The sequence below is a fragment of the Erythranthe guttata genome, chromosome 7, assembly GCF_056151865.1.
Source record: "Erythranthe guttata isolate IM_541 chromosome 7, IM_541, whole genome shotgun sequence".
Lineage (NCBI taxonomy): Eukaryota > Viridiplantae > Streptophyta > Magnoliopsida > Lamiales > Phrymaceae > Erythranthe > Erythranthe guttata.
In genome coordinates, this window is record NC_142539.1 from 9,460,255 (window position 1) to 9,479,340 (window position 19,086).

The following is a 19,086-nucleotide window of genomic DNA, read 5'->3' on the forward strand; positions in this document are numbered from 1 at the left end:
ATAATAAAAATGGTTCATCAAATAGGGCCCCCTGTTTTCAGTTATTCTTTAAACCTCGCCTAGGGCCCCCGAATTCCCAGGAACGAGCCTGCCATCTTCTTATCTCTCTGGAAAATATATCAGATACACATAATAACACACATATCCATATGTACGTGTGTAGTAATTACAGGTTATAAGATACTTATATAGATCTACAGTTCAAGATCACCCGATGTATGTCCGTGTGTAGCATCAGACCGGAAAAGTGTTTGCATCAAACATAAAAAGTGGTCTTCCAGATTTAAACAACATCTAATGCAAAAGTAAAGAAAAAAAAAAAAACTGACTGTAACGCCTATAATATAAACTAGTGATGGTTCTTCAAGTATAAAAATTCAAAGTACTATTCAAACTATTAACCTAGTCAAAAGTCATGCAATAAATTTCAACCATAACTCAATTTAATAGAAATAATTCTATTTACACGTCCTTTTCAACCACTATATATAGCTAGAAATGTATTACAAATTAAATCACCATCTTCAACTTTCAAATCCTTCTCTTCTTCTTCTTTCCTTTCTTCCCAAAATTAATTTCTTTAGGGCTCCAAATCATTGAGTTCTTGTTATTGCAATGGCGGTTTCTTCATCTATTATGATTTTGTTGTTTGTGATTTTAATGGAGTTTTTGTGCTTAGTTCATGCAATTCAATTTTATGTCGGTGGAGATGACGGTTGGACCCTTAAGCCATCGGAGAACTATATTCACTGGGCTGAACGATATCGCTTTCAAATCAACGATGAAATAGGTACATTTCTTATTTTCCTCCATTATTTCAATGTGAATGTGTATGAATAAAGAAGATGGATTAATATATTTTAATTGGTATAAATTAAAATTCTAGGGTTTTAATTTAGAGCAATATATTTATCCAAGGATAACTAATTATATATTATTTTCTCATTTTATTATTTACTATTAATCCACATTTTGTTGTTAATAAAATGCAGTATTCAAGTACAAGAAAGGGCATGATTCGGTACTTGTTGTAAATGAAAATGACTATTCAAAATGCAACAAAGAAAATCCAATAAAAATATTGAAAGATGGTGACTCCAAACTCAAGTTTGAGAAATCAGGCCCTTTTTTCTTCATTAGTGGCCATAACCAAAATTGTGAGAAGGGGGAGAAGTTCATTGTCGTTGTTCTTTCCGATCGCCACCGCAACACCACCCATAATGCTCCATCGCCGACGCCGGAGACACCCCTCAAACCACCGTCCCACTCTCCTTCTCCATCACCTTTTCCGTCTATGAACAAACCTCCAACCTCAGCTCCGATTACTCATCACTCACCAACTCCTTCACCGGCAGCTAAATCTCCCACCCACGCGCCGCCGGTCAAGCCACCCTCTCATACACCATCTCCATATTCGGCGGCTCCAGCACCCATTACTCACCATTCGCCAAGCCCTTCCCCAGCTGCTAAATCTCCCACCTACCACGCGCCGCCGGTCAAGCCGCCATCTCATTCTCCATCCCCATCTCCGGCGGCCCCAACACCAATTACTCACCACTCACCAAGCCCTTCCCCAGTAGCTAAATCTCCCACCCACGCGCCGCCGGTCAAGCCACCATCTCATTTGCCATCCCCATCTCCGGCGGCCCCAGCTCCTATTACTCACCACTCACCGACCCCTTCACCAGCAGCCAAAACCCCTTTACACGCGCCGCCAACGCAACCACATTCTAACTCTCCAGCCCCTTCTCCGGCGGCCGAATCTACTACACACATTCCACCATCTCGTTCGCCATCACCATCTTCGCACAAACATTCGCCACCACCATCTACTAAAGCTGAATCGCCAAAGAAACACAGACGGCGCACTTTAGACGGACCTACATCATAACCACTATGCTCTGGTTCAATTTTTTCTTTCTTTTTGTTTTTTATGTTGGATTTATTTTGAACTTTGATTTCAAATTTTTGTATTTCTTTTTTAATTCTTGCTTCAATTTAAGTGATTAAAATCCCCTCTACTCTATAGCAATTTTTTTTTTTTTTTTAGAAGATACTGCAACTATTTCCTTTAAAAACACATGCAAGTATTTTAAATATCTATTTTAGTTTTCATATTGAGTTTTACCTTTGATTGCGTGTTAATTTTATAATTTGTTTTTATTAACACACGTATAAATAACAAAGTGACAATTTGTTGTTATATTTGGAGTGATCATTGTTATCGTAACTACATGGTGTGACGTGTTATTCAATCAATCACGCATGGAAAATTGAGAAGAAGAAAAGAAATACAATTGATTTTCTTGTTAAGAATAATGGTCATTGAAATTGCTCAACAACTCCTAGGGTGCATTTGGATGGAGGGATTTGGGGGAGGGATTTCAAATCCATAATAACAAATCCCTCGGACTTGTTTGGATTGAGGGATTTGGAGATGGATTTCAAATCCCCACCCCTCATTTTTAGTTGATTTTGGAGCAATAGTGATGGATTTCAAATGACTCCAAAATTGGAGTCATTTCAAATCCATTCCTCAAATCAAATCCCTCCCCAAATCCCTCCATCCAAATGGACCCCTAGTGTTTTAGATTCATATTTATTAACACATAAATTCTTTTGTGTCTCATTTGATAATGCAAAGTATAATTACGGCTTCGATCCCTGCTCTAATTATAGATGGTACGTGTAAGCTAGCATGTATCAGTAATTTTTTTTTTATATTATACGCATATGTCACATTTTGAATTTATGTGCGCAAGATAGTTTACGAATGTTATCGATATATATTTCTAAAATTAGATCATGTGTTATTTATTATATATAGCAGTACAAAGCGGTTACCCAATTATGATTTTATTTTTAGGACAAAATGCACTTCGTTTCCTACAACTTTCTATTTTTTACTCCCCCACAACTTCCAAAATGAGACTCTCCCCCATCTTCAATTTATTATAGTTGCACTTTGCCCCAAATGGGACTTTTCGGTGTATTTTTCACCAATTTTTCATATCTCCGTCAACTTGAAGAGCATTTTGCCCTTTTACCAATCCCACCCAAATATTATAGCAACCACTAGTACTGGCACAATTCCGCCCAATGTCTCCTCTCTAAACATCTCTCTCAGAAGCAACTCAACTCTGTCGGCTCCGCCGTCGAAATCCGCGCTTCATTCCTAGCAGCCGGTGGCCACAGATCAATCTACGGGAAGCTTAATGAGGCACGCCAATATGATGCCGCCCACCGCCGTTTCCGACAACACATTCTAATTAATGCTCCTTGTGACCGCAGCCGCAGGCGGCGACAACACCCCCTAATCCTCCGGTCCACCTGATGCAGGCCGGATGTAGACGTTCGCCAACTCCCACGGCGGTGGCTGCAGATTTCAAACCAGGCGCCATTGCATTTTATGCCGATGTTCAACTACTCTGAAAAACTCGATTTCCAAGGCGAAAGATCCAGCACTTTATAGCTTGGATTGATATTGATGCCACAGCAAACATAGAACCCACCATCTCAGTATCCGAGTTTTCAACGATATTAATATTTAAATGAGATTGATAAAAGGATAAAAATTCCCTTCAAGTTGACAGAGATATGAAAATAACGATGAAAAGTACGCCAAAAAGTTCCATTTGTGACAAAGTGCAATTATAACAATATTTTGAAGGGGAAGAAAATCTCCTTTTTGAATTTTATTGGGGGAAAGTGCAAAAATTGAAAATCAACATGAGCCGTATGTCTTAAAATCTACAAATATTTACATTGTTCATTCCAAAATAGATATCATTTTTGGTTGCTGCGTATATATTAAAAAGTCTAATAAATTTACCTAACTTTTAAGTAGAATCTACTAATATTTACTATGCTCATTCCAAATAAATATTATTTTGTGTTGCGGCGTATATATTAAAAAATCTAATAAAATTATCTAACTTTTAAATAAAAATAGTTCAACTAAAATATTCATGTCATTAGATTTATTTTATTAGTTCTCTCTCAACTAGTTAAGAGTAAGACTAATAACATCAAACTTGACTAAATGGTAACTACTACATCATTGAAATTTCAAAGTGACATATAACATAAAACAAAAAAATTATGTAAGCCATTAGTTAATTTGAAACATAAAGAATATAGTTGAAAGAAGGAATTTATATTCTTGGTAATTTAGTAAAAGACTAAAATACCCTCTAGTCCGGATATATGATTGAAGATCAATGGCAAAACCGATGTACGAATTTGAAATGAATTCAGTGTATATTGCTATGTCGATAAGATAGCAATTATACAAATTTGAAATGAATTTAGTTGGACCAAACTAGTTTAATTTTTATGTAATAACGTATCATTTACATAAAATTGAGAAAACAAAATTAGTATAACACTGAGATATACTAGTACCCTAGTAATGGTTCTTGAAGTACAAAAAAATCAAAGTATTAGTCAAACTAAAAGTCAAAAAAGTCATGCAAAATAATAAATTGCAACCTCATTTTAGTAGTTATAAATTTCATTTAAACGTCATTTTTACAATATATATATATATATATATATATATATATATATATATATATATATATATATATATATATATATATATATATATATATATATATATATATATATATATATATATATGAAAACATCTATTACAAATCACACCAGCCACCTTCAACTGTCAAAACCTTCTCTTCTTATTTTTTCCCATTCTTCCTAATTTAATCAGCATTTAATTAATTTCCAAATTCGGGTCCAAATCCTTGGAATAATAATCTTGATATGGCAATGGTGGTTTCTACTATGAGCTTGTTGTTTGTCATTTTAACGGAATTTTTGTACTTAGTTCATGCACTTAAATTTTACGTTGGTGAGGATGACGGTTGAACCCTTGAGCACTCGGAGAACTATATTCACTGGGCTGAATGATATCGCTTCCAGGTCAAGGATGAAATTGATGTGTTTCTTATTCCTTTCTCAATTTTTCAATGTGCATGTGTGTCAATAGACAAGATTATTAATATATTTTCTTAATTTAATATTTGCAATATGGTTGAAAATAATATGCAGTATTCAAGTACAAGAAAGGGCATGATTCGATACTTGTTGTAAATGAAAATTCCTATTTAAAATGCAACAAAGAAAATCTAATAAAAATATTGAAAGATGGTGACTCCAAATTCAAGTTTGAAAAATCAGGTCTTTTTTTCTTCATTAGTGGCCATAACCAAAACTATGAGAAAGGGCAAAAGTTCATCTTCGTTGTTCTTTCTGATCGCCACCGTAACACCACCCACAATGCTCCATCACCGCTGCCGGAAGACACCCTTCAAACCCCCGTGCTCCTCCCCTTCTCCATCACCTTCTCCGTCTATGAACAAACCTTAGACGCATAAAACTAATTAATTGGTTAATTAAATTAGCCAATTAAATTGTGTCTACAAGTCATGGAGATAAATATCAAATAATCCTATTGGTCAATAATTAATTGATATTTATCTCCATGATTTGTCTTGCAAGACAAGATTTAATTTAATTTAGACACAATTTAATTGGCTAGTTTAATTAACCAATTAATTAATTTTATGCGTCTACAAATGCCCCCTCGAGACTTGTTCACGGACAATGCGTCTTGGAGTGAATAAGTTTCGATAATCGCTCAACTTCAATTGCAGCTTGATCTAGCAAAGTACATACATCTTTCGAAATAATGACTGAACTTAGAGAGATTCTAAGTTGCCTATGTACCCGATAAAGGGATCAAGTCATAACGTAGTTCATAATATATTCTTTTGAGGGATGTCGTGCACAGTTTGTACTCGTGTGGACAAGGAGAAATATATGTAGTATAAGCTCGTGTTGAAGGAGCATTTGACTTAAATTTGTAGATAGTTTATGCTCGTATCAAGGAATTTTGACTTGATTTGGATATGTAGATAGTTTATGCTCGTATCAAGGAGCCTTGACTTGATTTGAATATGTAGATAGTTTATGTTCGTATGAAGGAGCCTTGATTTGGATTTGGACATATAGAAAGTTTATGCTCGTATTGAGGATCATTGACTTGATATGGACATATAGATAGTTTATGCTCGTATCGAGGAGCCTTGACTTGACTTGGATATATAGATAGTTTATGCTCGTATCAAGGAGACTTGATTTAATTTGGATATATAGATGGTTTATGCTCGTATCAATGAGCCTTGATTTGGTTTGGATATGTAGATAGTTCATGCTCGTATCAAGGAGCCATGATTTGATTTGGACATGCAGACCTTTTTAACTCGTGTCAAGAAATACTTAATTTGATTTGGACATGTGGACCTTTTAAACACGTATCAAGAAGTGTTTCATTTGATTTGGACTTTTAGAATTTTTAAACTCGTGTTAAGGAGTGTTTCATTTGATTTGGATTTGTAGACCTTTTAAACTCGTGTCAAGGAGTGTTGATTTGAACTTGAATTTGCGTAGGGTGTTGCTTCTTCCAAAGACTTGCCCCCATCCTCATGATCTTCTTGTTCTTCTTCAATATGTTCTTCTTTGAGCTGGTACGCCTTTTGGAATGAATGTTCTTTGACTCCATTTGCAGTTATGCTCAACTCCATATCATGTGCGCGAGTAGCCAACTCCTCAAAACTTTTAGGTTGAATTCCTTGAGGGATGTATCGAAGTCCCCATTGCATTCCTTGGATGCACAGTTCAATAGATGATGTCTCAGGCAGTCGATCCTTGCAATTATGGCTCAAATTTATCCACCGGCTGATGTAGTCGAGGACAGGTTCCTTCTTCCATTGGCGGGAATTGGTGAGCTCAATCATGATGACTGTTCTTCGCGTGCTGTAAAAGCGGTTGAGAAATTCTTCCTCTAAGTGCCTCCAACTATCAATGGAGTTTTCCCCCAAATCAATGTACCAATCAAACGCGTTGTCTTTGAGCGATCGGACGAAATGCTTGACGAGGTGATCTCCATAGGTCCCTACATCATTGCAAGTATCAACGAAGTGTGCCTCATGTTGCTTGGGGTTTCCTTTGTCGTCAAATTGTTGAAACTTTGGATGTATATAGCCCATCGGCATCGTTAGATCATCAATCCTTTGTGTGTATGGATTGAAAAAGGTTGATGGTGACTTCGAGCTTCCTTCAAACTTGTCTTTGATAGTTCCACCGATCATCGTCATCACTTGATCTACATGAATCAGCCCTTCGGGAGAAACTTGAAGTTTTTGAGCTGGAGCGTTCTCGTTTTCAACTGGCTGTTGCATTGTGGATGTCTCGACTTCATCTTGAGCCTCTATTTGATTCTTCACAGCTTGACTAACATCGGTTTTGTCCATCTTGTTGATCAACTTGACAATTTGAGAATCTTGTTGTTGAACATGCTTTGTGAGTCCCTCAATGGCCTTTGTTAAACATGCAATTTGCTCTTCCATGGTTGTAGCGTTGGTTGTCATGATGGATGCCACCTCTGAGTAGCTTGATGTTGAACCAGGCGTGGGCTGTGAAATCTCTCGTTTTGAACCTTCCATGTCTGCACTTGTGTTGAAAACAGGTGGTAAGCTTTTCTCAATTATTTGGGGCGTCGAGCTAGTCTCGGAGGATGCTTGTAGCTTCTTGGTCATACTCTTTGTAGCTACGCCTACACTTGATGAATCTGAAGTAACAGTCTTCATTGCGAACGTAGAACAGTCACTGCAATACTTCCAGGATCTTCGAGAGAGAGAAGAGATGATAGGTAGAGATGTGCCACCGGGCGTGCCAAAATTTGTAGCAACGAATTCTTATCTGCAATTTAGACAAACAAGAAAAACTTTCACAAAGATTATTTATTGAATTAAAATAAAATATTGCGGGTTACAAACTCTAATTTAATCCTCTGATTCTTCACTCAAGAAGTGTATATGTTGACTTTAAATATCGGAGTCGGGTTGTTGACTTGATCTTCTCCGGATTTGATTTTGAACTTGAATAACGTTTTCCGAGGGTCTTGCGACTTGAACCTCGGATCGAACGCTGAACTTTGACGAGCTTTGACTTGAAGATCTTGGAGTTCCTGATGGATTTGGGCCTTCAATCTTCCTTCGATCTTGATTTGTTGAAGAACGCCCTCGATTTGATGAAGAACGCCTTGAATTTGAAGAAGAACGACTTGAATTTGATGAAGACGACTTGAATATTATAGAGAGAATTTTCTCCTACGGTTTATCTTCTTCTTGATTTGTGTCTTCAATTGTATAGGGAGGATCCCTATTTATAGTGGTAGAATAAGAGTCCTACATAAAGTGTTCTTGATGACGTGGCGAGATTTGATTGGCCTTTATTAATTTGATATTTATCTCTTAAAACTTGAAGGAGAAGAAACAATCATATTGGCTAATAATTAATTGATATTCATCTCCATGACTCGTCATGCAAGACAAGATATAATTTAATATAGACCCAAGTTAATTAGCTAATTTAATTAGCCAATTAATTAATTTTATGCGTCTACAAATGTCCCCTTGACACTTGTTCACGGACAATGTTTTTTGGAGTGAATGAGTCTCGATAATTTCTCAACTTCAATTGCAGCTTGATCTAGCAAAGCACATTTATCTTTTGAAATCATGACTGAATTTAGAGAGATTCTAAGTTGCCTACGTACCCTATAAAGGGATCAAGTCATAATGTAGTTCAAAATATATCCTTTTGACGGATATCGTGCACAATTTATACTCATGTGGACAAGGAGAAACATTTGCAGTTTAAGCTCATGCTCAAGGAGCATTTGACTTGAATATGTAGATAGTTTACGCTCGTATCAAAAAGCCTTGACTTGATTTGGATATGTAGATAGTTTATGATCGTATCAAGGAGCCTTGATTTAATTTGAATATATAGATAGTTTATGCTCGTATCGACGATCCTTGACTAAATTTGGATATATAGATAATATATGCTCGTACCAAGAAACCTTGATTTGATTTGGATAGATAGTTTATGCTCGTATCAAGGAGCCTTGATTTGATTGGGATATGTATATAGTTTATGCTCGTATCAAGGAGCCTTAACTTGACTTGGATACATAGATAGTTTATGCCCGTATCAAGAAGCCTTGATTTGACTTGGATTTGTAGATAGTTTATGCTTGTATCAAAGAGCCTTGATTTTATTTGGATATATAGATAGTTTATGCTCGTATCAAGGAGCCTTGATTTGACTTGGATATGTTGATAGTTTATGCTCGTATCAAGGAACCCTGATTTGACTTGGATATATAGATAGTTTATGCTCGTATGAAGAAGCCTTGATTTGATTTGGATAATATATAGTTTATGCTCGTATCAAGGAGCCTTTACTTGATTTGGATAGTTTATTCTCGTATCAAGGAGCTTTGATTTGATTTGAACTTGTTGACATTTTAAACTTGTGTGAAGGAGTACTTCATTTGATTTGGACATGTAAACCTTTTAAACTCGTGTCAAGGAGTATTTCACTTGATTTGGACTTTTAGACCTTTTAAACTCGTGTCAAGGAGTGTTTCATTTAATTCGAACATGTAGACCTTTTAAAACTGTGTCAAGGAGTGCTTCATTTGATTGGGACATATAGACCTTTTAAACTCGTGTCAGTTAGTGCTTCATTTTATTTGGACATTTAAACCTTTTAAACTCGTGTCAAGGAGTGCTTCATTTTATTTGGACATGTAGACCTTTTAAACTCGTGTCAAGGAGTGATTCACTTGACTTGGCTTGTCATATTGCATAGGGTGTTGTCTCTTCAAAAGACTTGCTCCCATCCTCATGATCTTCTTTTTCTTCTTCGACATGTTCTTCATTGAGCTGGTACAACTTTTGGATTGATGGTTCTTGAATTTGATTTTTATGTATGCTCAACTCCATATCATGTACTCGAAGGGCTAACTCTTCAAAACTTTTAGGTTAAATTCCTTGAACGATATATCGGAGTACCCATTGCATTACTTGGATGCACAGTTCAATAGCTGATGTCTTAAACAGTCGATCCCTAGAATAGTTTCTCTAATGGTTGATGTAGTTGATGAAAGTTTTATTCTTCCATTGGCGGGAATTTGTGAGCTCAATCATGATGATTGTTCTAAAAGTGTTGTAAAAGCGGTTGAGAAATTCTTCTTCTATGTGCATCCACCTATCAATGGAGTTTGCCCCCAAATCAATGTATCAATCAAACGCATTGTCTTTGAGCGATCAGACGAATTTCTTGACGAGGTGATCTCCATACATTCCGGCATCATTGCAAGTCTCAACGAAGTGTGCCACGTGTTGCTTGGGATTACCTTTGCCGTCAAATTGTTGAAATTTTGGAGGTATGTAGTCCATTGAAATTTTTAGATCATCAATCTTTTGTGTGTATGGCTTGACATAGGTTGATGGCGACTTCGAGCTTCCTTCCAACTTGTCTTTGATAGCTCCACTTATTAGCGTCATCACTTGATTTACATGAATCAGCCCTTCGGGAGAAACTTGAAGTTCTTGAGCTGGAGCCTTCTCGTTTTCAACTGGCTATTGCTTTGTGGATGTCTCGACTTTGTCTTGAACCTCTATCTGATTCTCCACAGCTTGACTAGCATTGGTTTTCCATCTTGTTGATCAACTTGGCAATTTGAGAATCTCGTTGTTTAACATGCTTTGCGAGTCCCTTAATGGCCTTTATCAAACTTGCAATTTGCTCATGCATGTTTGTAGCGTTTGTTGTCATGACGGATGCCACCTCTGAGTAGCTGGATGTTGACCGAGGCGTGGGCTGCAAAGTCTCTCTTTTTGAACCTTCCACGTCTACACTTGTGTTGACAAGAGGTGGTAAGTTTTTCTCAATGGTTTGGAGCATCGAGCTAATCTCGGAGGATGCTTGCAGCTTCTCAGCCGTACCCTTTGTAACTACACCCACACTTGATGAATGCGAAGTAGCAGTCTTCATTGCGAACGTAGAGCAGTCACTGCAACACTTCGTGGATCGTGGAGAGAGAAGAGATTAGAGGTAGAGATGTCCCACTGGGCGTGCCAAAATTTGTAGCAACGAATTCGTATCTGCGATTTAGACAAACAAGAAAAACTTGCACAAAGATAATTTATTGAATTAAAATAAAATATTGCGGGTTGCAAACTCTAATTTAATCCTTTGACTCTTCTCTCAAGAATAATATATGTTGACTTTGAATATCTGAGTCGGGTCGTTGACTTGATCTTCTCATCATCAAGATAGTATTTGGCATCGGCAAAGTGGGCTTCTGTCTCGGTCAATGGTTTATCATCGGCGAGTATTATTTTAACTACTCTGTCTCGAAAATACTTGAAACATTGGTGCCAAGAAGAAGGAACCATACTATTCTCATGTATCCAAGGTCGCCCGAGAAGCATGCGATATGAGGTTCTTGCATCAATGACATGAAACAACGCGTTGGACAACATATCATCCATTAACAACTCTATCCGTGTGATACCAAGGGCCCTTTGTCCTTCTTGATTAAGTCCTTGGATCATCAAGTGACTAATTTTGAGCTCATCTGTGGAGATCCCCAATTCCTTTAAAGTGTGCAGCGGCAAAATATTGACTGCAGAACCTCCATCGATTAAAATTCTATTCACCTTCTGCTCACGAGCCTAGCCGGCAACAAACAATGGCCTATTGTGTGGTTAAGAACCAAGAAGTAAATCTTCATCAGCGAAAGTCATTGTTGGCATGCATTTACCAATCACGGTATAACCTTCATTTGGAGACGGAGTCGTTCCACTAGCAGCGACCTCCTTTTCAATTATCGCGTTGCATGAGATGTTGATACAATCATTATCTCCTTCGTGCACATTCGTTGTCGTCATGTCAAGGGGCTCTAAAGTGCTGACAATAAAATTTGTAGTGGTGCTGATCTCCTCAAGTGATATCTTCCCTTGGCGAGCTAGCTGCGTAATTCTATCTTTGAATACGAAACAATCATGAATTGGGTGCTTCTTTGGGGCGCATCATTTCAGGCAACTCGATAATTTTTAAACCTACAAATCATCATATATACCAGCCACGTCAGTGTCGAGGAACAGGTACTCCCTTGGTTGCATTTCTTTTAAGGTAAGTCTTCTTTCTCTTCTTTCTTGGGAAAATCTTGTTTTTTCCTCATTATTTCCGTTAACTTTTCCTTGAAATTTTATACGGGTTGCATTCACTGCCAAAGATTCTTTGCTTGAGGTCATAGAGAAAACTCTATCCCCTTTTTGAATGTCTTGTTTTTCTTTCGACTGTCGAGACTCTTGAATTGGTGGTTCCTCAACTCCACTAGCCATAATGCTGAACTCCATGTCGTGCGCTCTAGTGGCCAACTCTTCGAAAGTTTTAGGTTGAATCCCCTGCAGGATACATCGGAGTCCCCATTGCATTCCTTGAATGGACGTCTCGATAGCTGAAGCCTCTCCCAATCGATCCTTGCAATTCAGGCTTAAATTCTTCCAACGGTTAATGTAGTCAATGACGGCCTCTTCTTTCCACTGGCGAGAGTTCGTGAGCTCGATAATGCTCAATGTTCTTCGGATGCTGTAGAAGCGATTCAAAACTTCTTGTTCCATTTGACTCCAACTGTCAATTGAGTTCAACTCTAGGTTTGTATACCAATCGAAAGCATTGCCCTTCAATGATCGGACGAATTGTTTCACGAGATAGTCTCCAAAAGTCCCGCCGTTGTTACAAGTTTCAAAAAAATACGCCACATGTCGTTTTGGGTTGCCCTTCCCATCAAATTGCTGAAATTTTGGGGGTTGGTAACCAATTGAGATCTTCAAGTCGTCTACTCTTAGAGTGTATGGCTTAGTGTATGTTGACGACGATTTTGAACCCTCATTGAATTTGTCCTTGATAGTCCCCATGATGAACTCCTTCAATTGGTCTATATGAATCAACCCCTCTGATGAAATCTGGAATTCTTCAGTCGGGCTCTTCTCCTTTTCAATTGGATGTCGCCTTGCAGAAGTTTCAGCTTCTGTGTGATTTTCACCTTGTTTTCCCATGTCGTGACTACCGTCAACCTTGTTCCTCAACATTGCAATTTGGGAGTCTTGTTCTTGAATGTGCTTTGTTAGCCCTTCAATGGCCTTGGTCAAGATCGCCATTTGCTCCTCCATGGTCGTAGCATGTGTCGTCATGACGGGAGCCACCTAGAGTAATTTGATGTTGAACGGGATGTGGATGATGAAGCTTCTCCTCTAGATCCTTCCATGTCTTCACCTGTGTTGACGAGAGGTGATGAGATTTCTCAATGATTTGCGGTGTCGAGCTAGTCTAGGAGGATGCCTGCAATTTATTAGCCATTCTCCTTGTAACTACACCCACAATTGATGAATTCGAAGTAGCAGCCTTCATCGCGAACATAGAGCAGTTACTGCAATCCTTCAAGGATCTTCGAGAGAGAGAAGAGATGAGAGGTAGAGATGTCCCACTGGGTGTGCCAAACTTTGTAACAATAAATTTTTATCTGCGATATAAACAAACAAGAAAGATTGAACAAAGATAATTTTATTTAATTAAAATAAATAAATTGCGGGTACAATCTCTATTGTAATCCTCAGATTCTTCTCTCTAGAAGAATACATTGTTGACTTTGATTTTTCGGAGTCGGGTCGTTGACTTGATCTTCTCCGGATTTGATTTTGGATTTGAATAACGTTTTCCAAGGGTCTTGCGACTTGAATCTCGGATCGAACGTTAACTTTGACTAGATTCGATTTGGAGATCTGAAATTCTTGATGGATTTGGCCCTTCAATATTCCGATGATCTTGACTTGAATTTATCAACGTTAATCTGAAGGTTTAGCACCGTTATCTCGGATCAAACGCTAGATTTGATGAAGAACTCCTTGAATTTTTTCAAGAACACCTTGAATTTGACGAAGAACACTTTGAATGTGGAGAGAGAATCTTACCTCCTATGAATTCTTCTTCCTTGCTTCTTGAATTGTGCAAAAATTTGTAGCAACAAATTCTTATCTGCGAATTTAACAAACAAGAAAAACTTGCACAAAGATAATTTATTGAGTTAAAAGAAAATATTGCGGGTACAAACTCTAATTTAATCCTCTGATTCTTCTCTCGAGAACAATATATGTGGCGCAATTTGATTGGCCTTTATAAAATTGATATTTATCTCTTTAAATTTGAACGAGAATTAACAATTCTATTAGCCAATAATTAATTGATATTTAGCTCCATGACTTGTCTTGCAAGACAAGATATAATTTAATTTAGACACAAATAAATTGGCTAACTTAATATATGTTGACTTTGAATTTTGGAGTCGGGTCGTTGACTTGATCTTCTCCTGATTTGATTTTGAATTTGAACAACATTTTCCGAGGGTCTTGCGACTTGAATCTCGAATCGAACGCTGAACTTTGACGAGTTTTGACTTGAAGATCTTGGAGTTCTCGATGGATTTGGCCCTTCAATCTTCCTTCGATCTTGATTTGTTGAAGAACGCCCTCGATTTGATGAAGAACGCCTTGAATTTGATGAAGAACGACTTGAATTTGATGAAGCTAACTTGAATATTGTAGAGAGAATTTTCTCCTACGGTTTTTCTTCTTCTTGAGTTGTGTCCTTGAATTGTGTAGGTGATACGCGTAAAACCTACGTATGAAAAACCGCAAGTGTACAATATCGCGTTTTGTAGAATAGTGAATTCAAGATATCGATCCACAGGGAATTAAGTTCCTAAATTTACCAAGTACCGTAATTATACTATCCTAAACTTTATCTAGACGATCCAAAGGGTAGGGGATGAAGCTAAAAAGAAAGAAATAATAATAAAAACAACGGTCCGCCAGGACAAACGAAGAATTCCGACGTGTGATGGCTTCTAGGGTAAAATCCACCAGTGTGCTATCGATAAAGATCTACAAATCCGAATCTAATGTCAATTCTATATTCGCAAACCCATACACTAAAATACCCTAACCCCCGTCTCCATTTTAGTTAGAGTCTACCCACAGGTCCGTCGTCTCCGTTCAGAACCTGATATTAAGAGAGCATTTAGGTCTAGTCCTTAAGGGCTACCCGAGGTGCATCACGTCTCCGTTTCCACAACCCGAGCTATGTTTTTATAAAATCAAACGAGAAATCCTCTCTCGAGTTCATTCCCATTTACAATCAATTCAACTGTTGGCCAAATAATCGAAAGCATTTAATACAGGAAAACATAAACAGAATCAAAGAACGACAAATAGATCACAGATTTGGAAATCAAAATCAATATATACAAGGTTTCATTTCCCTAAAAGAAAATGCTTAGTTCATTACAAACATAGCATCAAAATGAAGAACACGAGAAATAATAAACTAAACGTAAAGAAAAAACTTATGAAAAACCCAAGTCGAAACCCTCGTCAAAGCTTCCCGCGAAGAACTGGCGAGAACCAAACATAAAACCGAAGAAGAAGTCGAACAATGAATTCCAGCCTCGTTAAATGACACAAGGGATCTATTTATAGTAAGGCAAATGTTTTTGAGGAAGATTTGCCTTTTTAGATATTTTTTTTCGCATCCCAAGGCCATATCGCGATATGGGGGACAATATCGGGCGATATGGTAAAATTGCATGCTCTCTGTTTCATTTCCCCCCATATCGCGATACAAGGCGTCATATCGCGCGATATGGCAAAAACGCAAGCGCTTTGTTTCGTTTTCTCCGATATCGCGATATGAAAGGTAATATCGCGATATGGTGACTGTCTGAACTTGAAACTCTGTGTTGACCCTTTTTCAGGCCGAATGCGACAAAAAATCATTTCACAAAAGTTGTAGCCCTTGAATTTGGCTTTCCGAATCCATGTGAATCAGCTCAATCGGAGGTTGTATGAAGAAGTTATGCGTAAAATACCGAACGTTGCCACCATCCACTCGATTGCAAGTTTTGCTCTTGTTTTACTTGATTCTCGGCTTCGCTTTCAAAATCGTCTCGAATCGGCAAAAATATCTTATCTTGACCTAAAATAGAAATAAAACAAGAAACGCATAGTATGTACAAATAAATAGTGGTAGAATAAGAGTCCTATATAAAGTCTTCTTGATGACGTGGTAGAATAATCAGTCCTATAAGAGTCCTATATAAAGTCTTCTTGTACAAAACGAACACTAATCAGTAGGAAGGGTCCCTATTTATAGTGGTAGAATAAGAGTCCTATATAAACTCTTCTTATTGACGTGGCGCGATTTGATTGGCTCTCTTTAAATTGATATTTATCACTTGTGACTTGGAAGAGAAGAAATAATCCTATTGGCCAATAATTAATTGATATTTATCTCCATGACTTGTCTTGCAAGACAAGATATAATTTAAATTAGACACACTTTAATTGGCTAATTTAATTAACCAATTAATTAATTTTATGCGTCTACAAATGCCCCCTCGAGACTTGTTCACGGACAATGCGTCTTGGAGTGAATGAGTCTCGATAATCGCTCAACTTAAATTGTAGCTTGATCTAGCAAAGTACATACATCTTTCGGAATAATGACTGAACTTAGAGAGATTCTAAGTTGCCTATGTACCCTATAAAGGGATCAAGTCATAACGTAGTTTAAAATATATCCTTTTGAGGGATGTCGTGCACAGTTTGTACTCGTGTGGACAAGGAGAAATATATGTAGTTTAAGCTTGTGCTGAAGGAGCATTTGACTTAAATATATAGATAGTTTATGCTCGTATCAAGGAGCCTTCACTTGATTTGAATATGTAGATAGTTTATGCTCGTATGAAGGAGCCTTGATTTGGATTTGGACATATAGAAAGTTTGTCCTCGTATCGAGGAGCATTGACTTGATATGGATATATAAATAGTTTATGCTCGTATCGAGGAGCCTTGACTTGACTTGGATATATAGATAGTTTATGCTCGTATCGAGGAGCCTTGATTTGATTGGGATATATAGATGGTTTATGCTCGTATCAAGGAGCCTTGATTTGGTTTGGATATGTAGATAGTTTATGCTCGTATCAAGGAGCCTTGATCTGACTTGGACATGCAGAACTTTTAAACTCGTGTCAAGGAGTACTTCATTTGACTCGGACATGTAGACCTTTTAAACTCGTGTCAAGGAGTACTTAATTTGATTTGGACATGTGAACCTTTTAAACTCGTGTCAAGGAGTGTTTCATTTGATTTGGACTTGTAGAACTTTTAAACTCTGGTCAAGGAGTGTTGATTTGAACTTGAATTTGCGTAGGGTGTTGCACTTTGCCCCAAATGAGACTTTTCGTTGTATTGTTCACCAATTTTTCATATCTTCGTCAACTTGAAGGGCATTTGTTTCCTTTTACCTATCCCACCCAAATATTATAGCAGCCACTGGTACTGGCACAATTACGCCCAATATCTCATCCCTAAACATCTCTCTCAGAAGAAGCAGCAGCTCAACTCTGTCAGCTCCGCCGTCGAAATACACGCTTCATTCCGTACACAACGTGGTGGTGGCCAAAGATCAATATATTGGACGCTTAATGAGGCACACCAATAGGATGCCGCCCACCGCCGTTTCCGACAACACATTATAATTAATGCTCCTTGTGACCGCAGCTGCAGGCGGCGACATCACCCTCTAATCCTTCGGCCCATCTGATGCAGGCCGGATGTAGCCGTTCGCCAACTCCCACGGCGGTGGCTCCGGATTTCGAGTTAGGCGCCATTGCATTTTATGCCGATGTTCAACTACTCTGAAAAACTCGATTTCCAAGGGGAAAGTTCGAGCACGTTATAGCTTGGATTGATATTGATGCCACAGCAAACGTAGAACCCACCATCTCTGTATCCGAGTTTTCAACGATATTAATATTTGGGTGAGATTGGTAAAATGATAAAAATTCCCTTCAAGTTGACAGAGATATGAAAATAACGATGAAAAGTACGCCAAAAAGTTCCATTTGTGACAAAGTGCAATTATAACAACATTTTGAAGGGGAAGAAAATCTCATTTTTTTATTTTATTGGGGGAAAGTGCAAAAATTGAAAATCAACATGAGCCGTATGTCTTAAAATCTACAAATATTTACTTTCTTCATTCCAAAATAAATATCATTTTGGGTTGCTGCGTATATATTAAAAAGTCTAATAAATTTACCTAACTTTTAAGTAGAATCTACTACTATTTACTATGCTCATTACAAAATAAATATCATTTTGGGTTGCGACGTATATATTAAAAAATCTAATAAAATTACCTAACTTTTAAATAAAAATAGTTCAACTAAAATATTCATGTCATTAGATTTATTTTATTAGTTCTCTCTCAACTAGTTAAGAGTAAGACTAATAACATCAAAATTGAGAAAATGGTAACTACTACCTCATTGAAATTTCAAAGTGACATATAACATAAAACAAAAAAAATTATATAAGCCATTAGTTAAATTGAAACATAAAGAATATAGTTGAAAGAAGGGATTTATATTCTTGGTAATTTAGTAAAAGACTAAAATACCCTCTAGTATCAAAACCCGGATATATAATTGAAGATCAATGGCAAAACCAATGTACGAATTTGAAATGAATTCAATGTATATTGCTATGTCGATAAGATAACAATTATACAAATTTGAAATGAATTTAGTTGGACCAAACCAGTTTAATCTTTATGTAATAACTTATCACTTACATAAAATTGAGAAAACAAAATGAGTATAATACTCCGATATCCTAGTACCCTAGTGATGGTTCTTGAAGTACAAAAAAAACAAAGTATTAGTGAAACTAAAAGTCAAAAAGTCATGCAAAATAATAAATTGCAACTATAACTCATTTTTAATAATTATAAATCCCATTTAAACGTCCTTTTTACAATATATATATATATATATATATATATATATATATATATATATATATATATATATATATATATATATATATATATATATATATATATGGAGACATCTATTACCAATTACACCAGCCACCTTCAATTATCAAAACTTTCTCTTCTTATTTTTTCCCATTCTTCCTAATTTAATCAAAATTTAAGTAATTTCTAAATTTGAGCTCCAAATTCTAGAAATAAAAATCTTGATATGGCAATGGCGATTTCTATTATGATCTTGTTGCT

The 19,086-nt window shown here is 36.9% G+C and overlaps 1 protein-coding gene across 1 annotated transcript; it reads left to right on the plus strand.

Annotated features, from left to right (window-relative positions):
* The first annotated feature begins 522 nt into the window (after nt 1–522).
* Nucleotides 523–2,103, plus strand: LOC105965356 (uncharacterized). Its single transcript, XM_088820409.1, has 2 exons — nt 523–790; nt 993–2,103. The coding sequence occupies exons 1-2, from the start codon at nt 616–618 to the stop codon at nt 1,889–1,891; spliced, it is 1,074 nt and encodes a 357-aa protein (XP_088676535.1). The 5' UTR covers nt 523–615; the 3' UTR covers nt 1,892–2,103.
* The last annotated feature ends 16,983 nt before the right edge of the window (nt 2,104–19,086 follow it).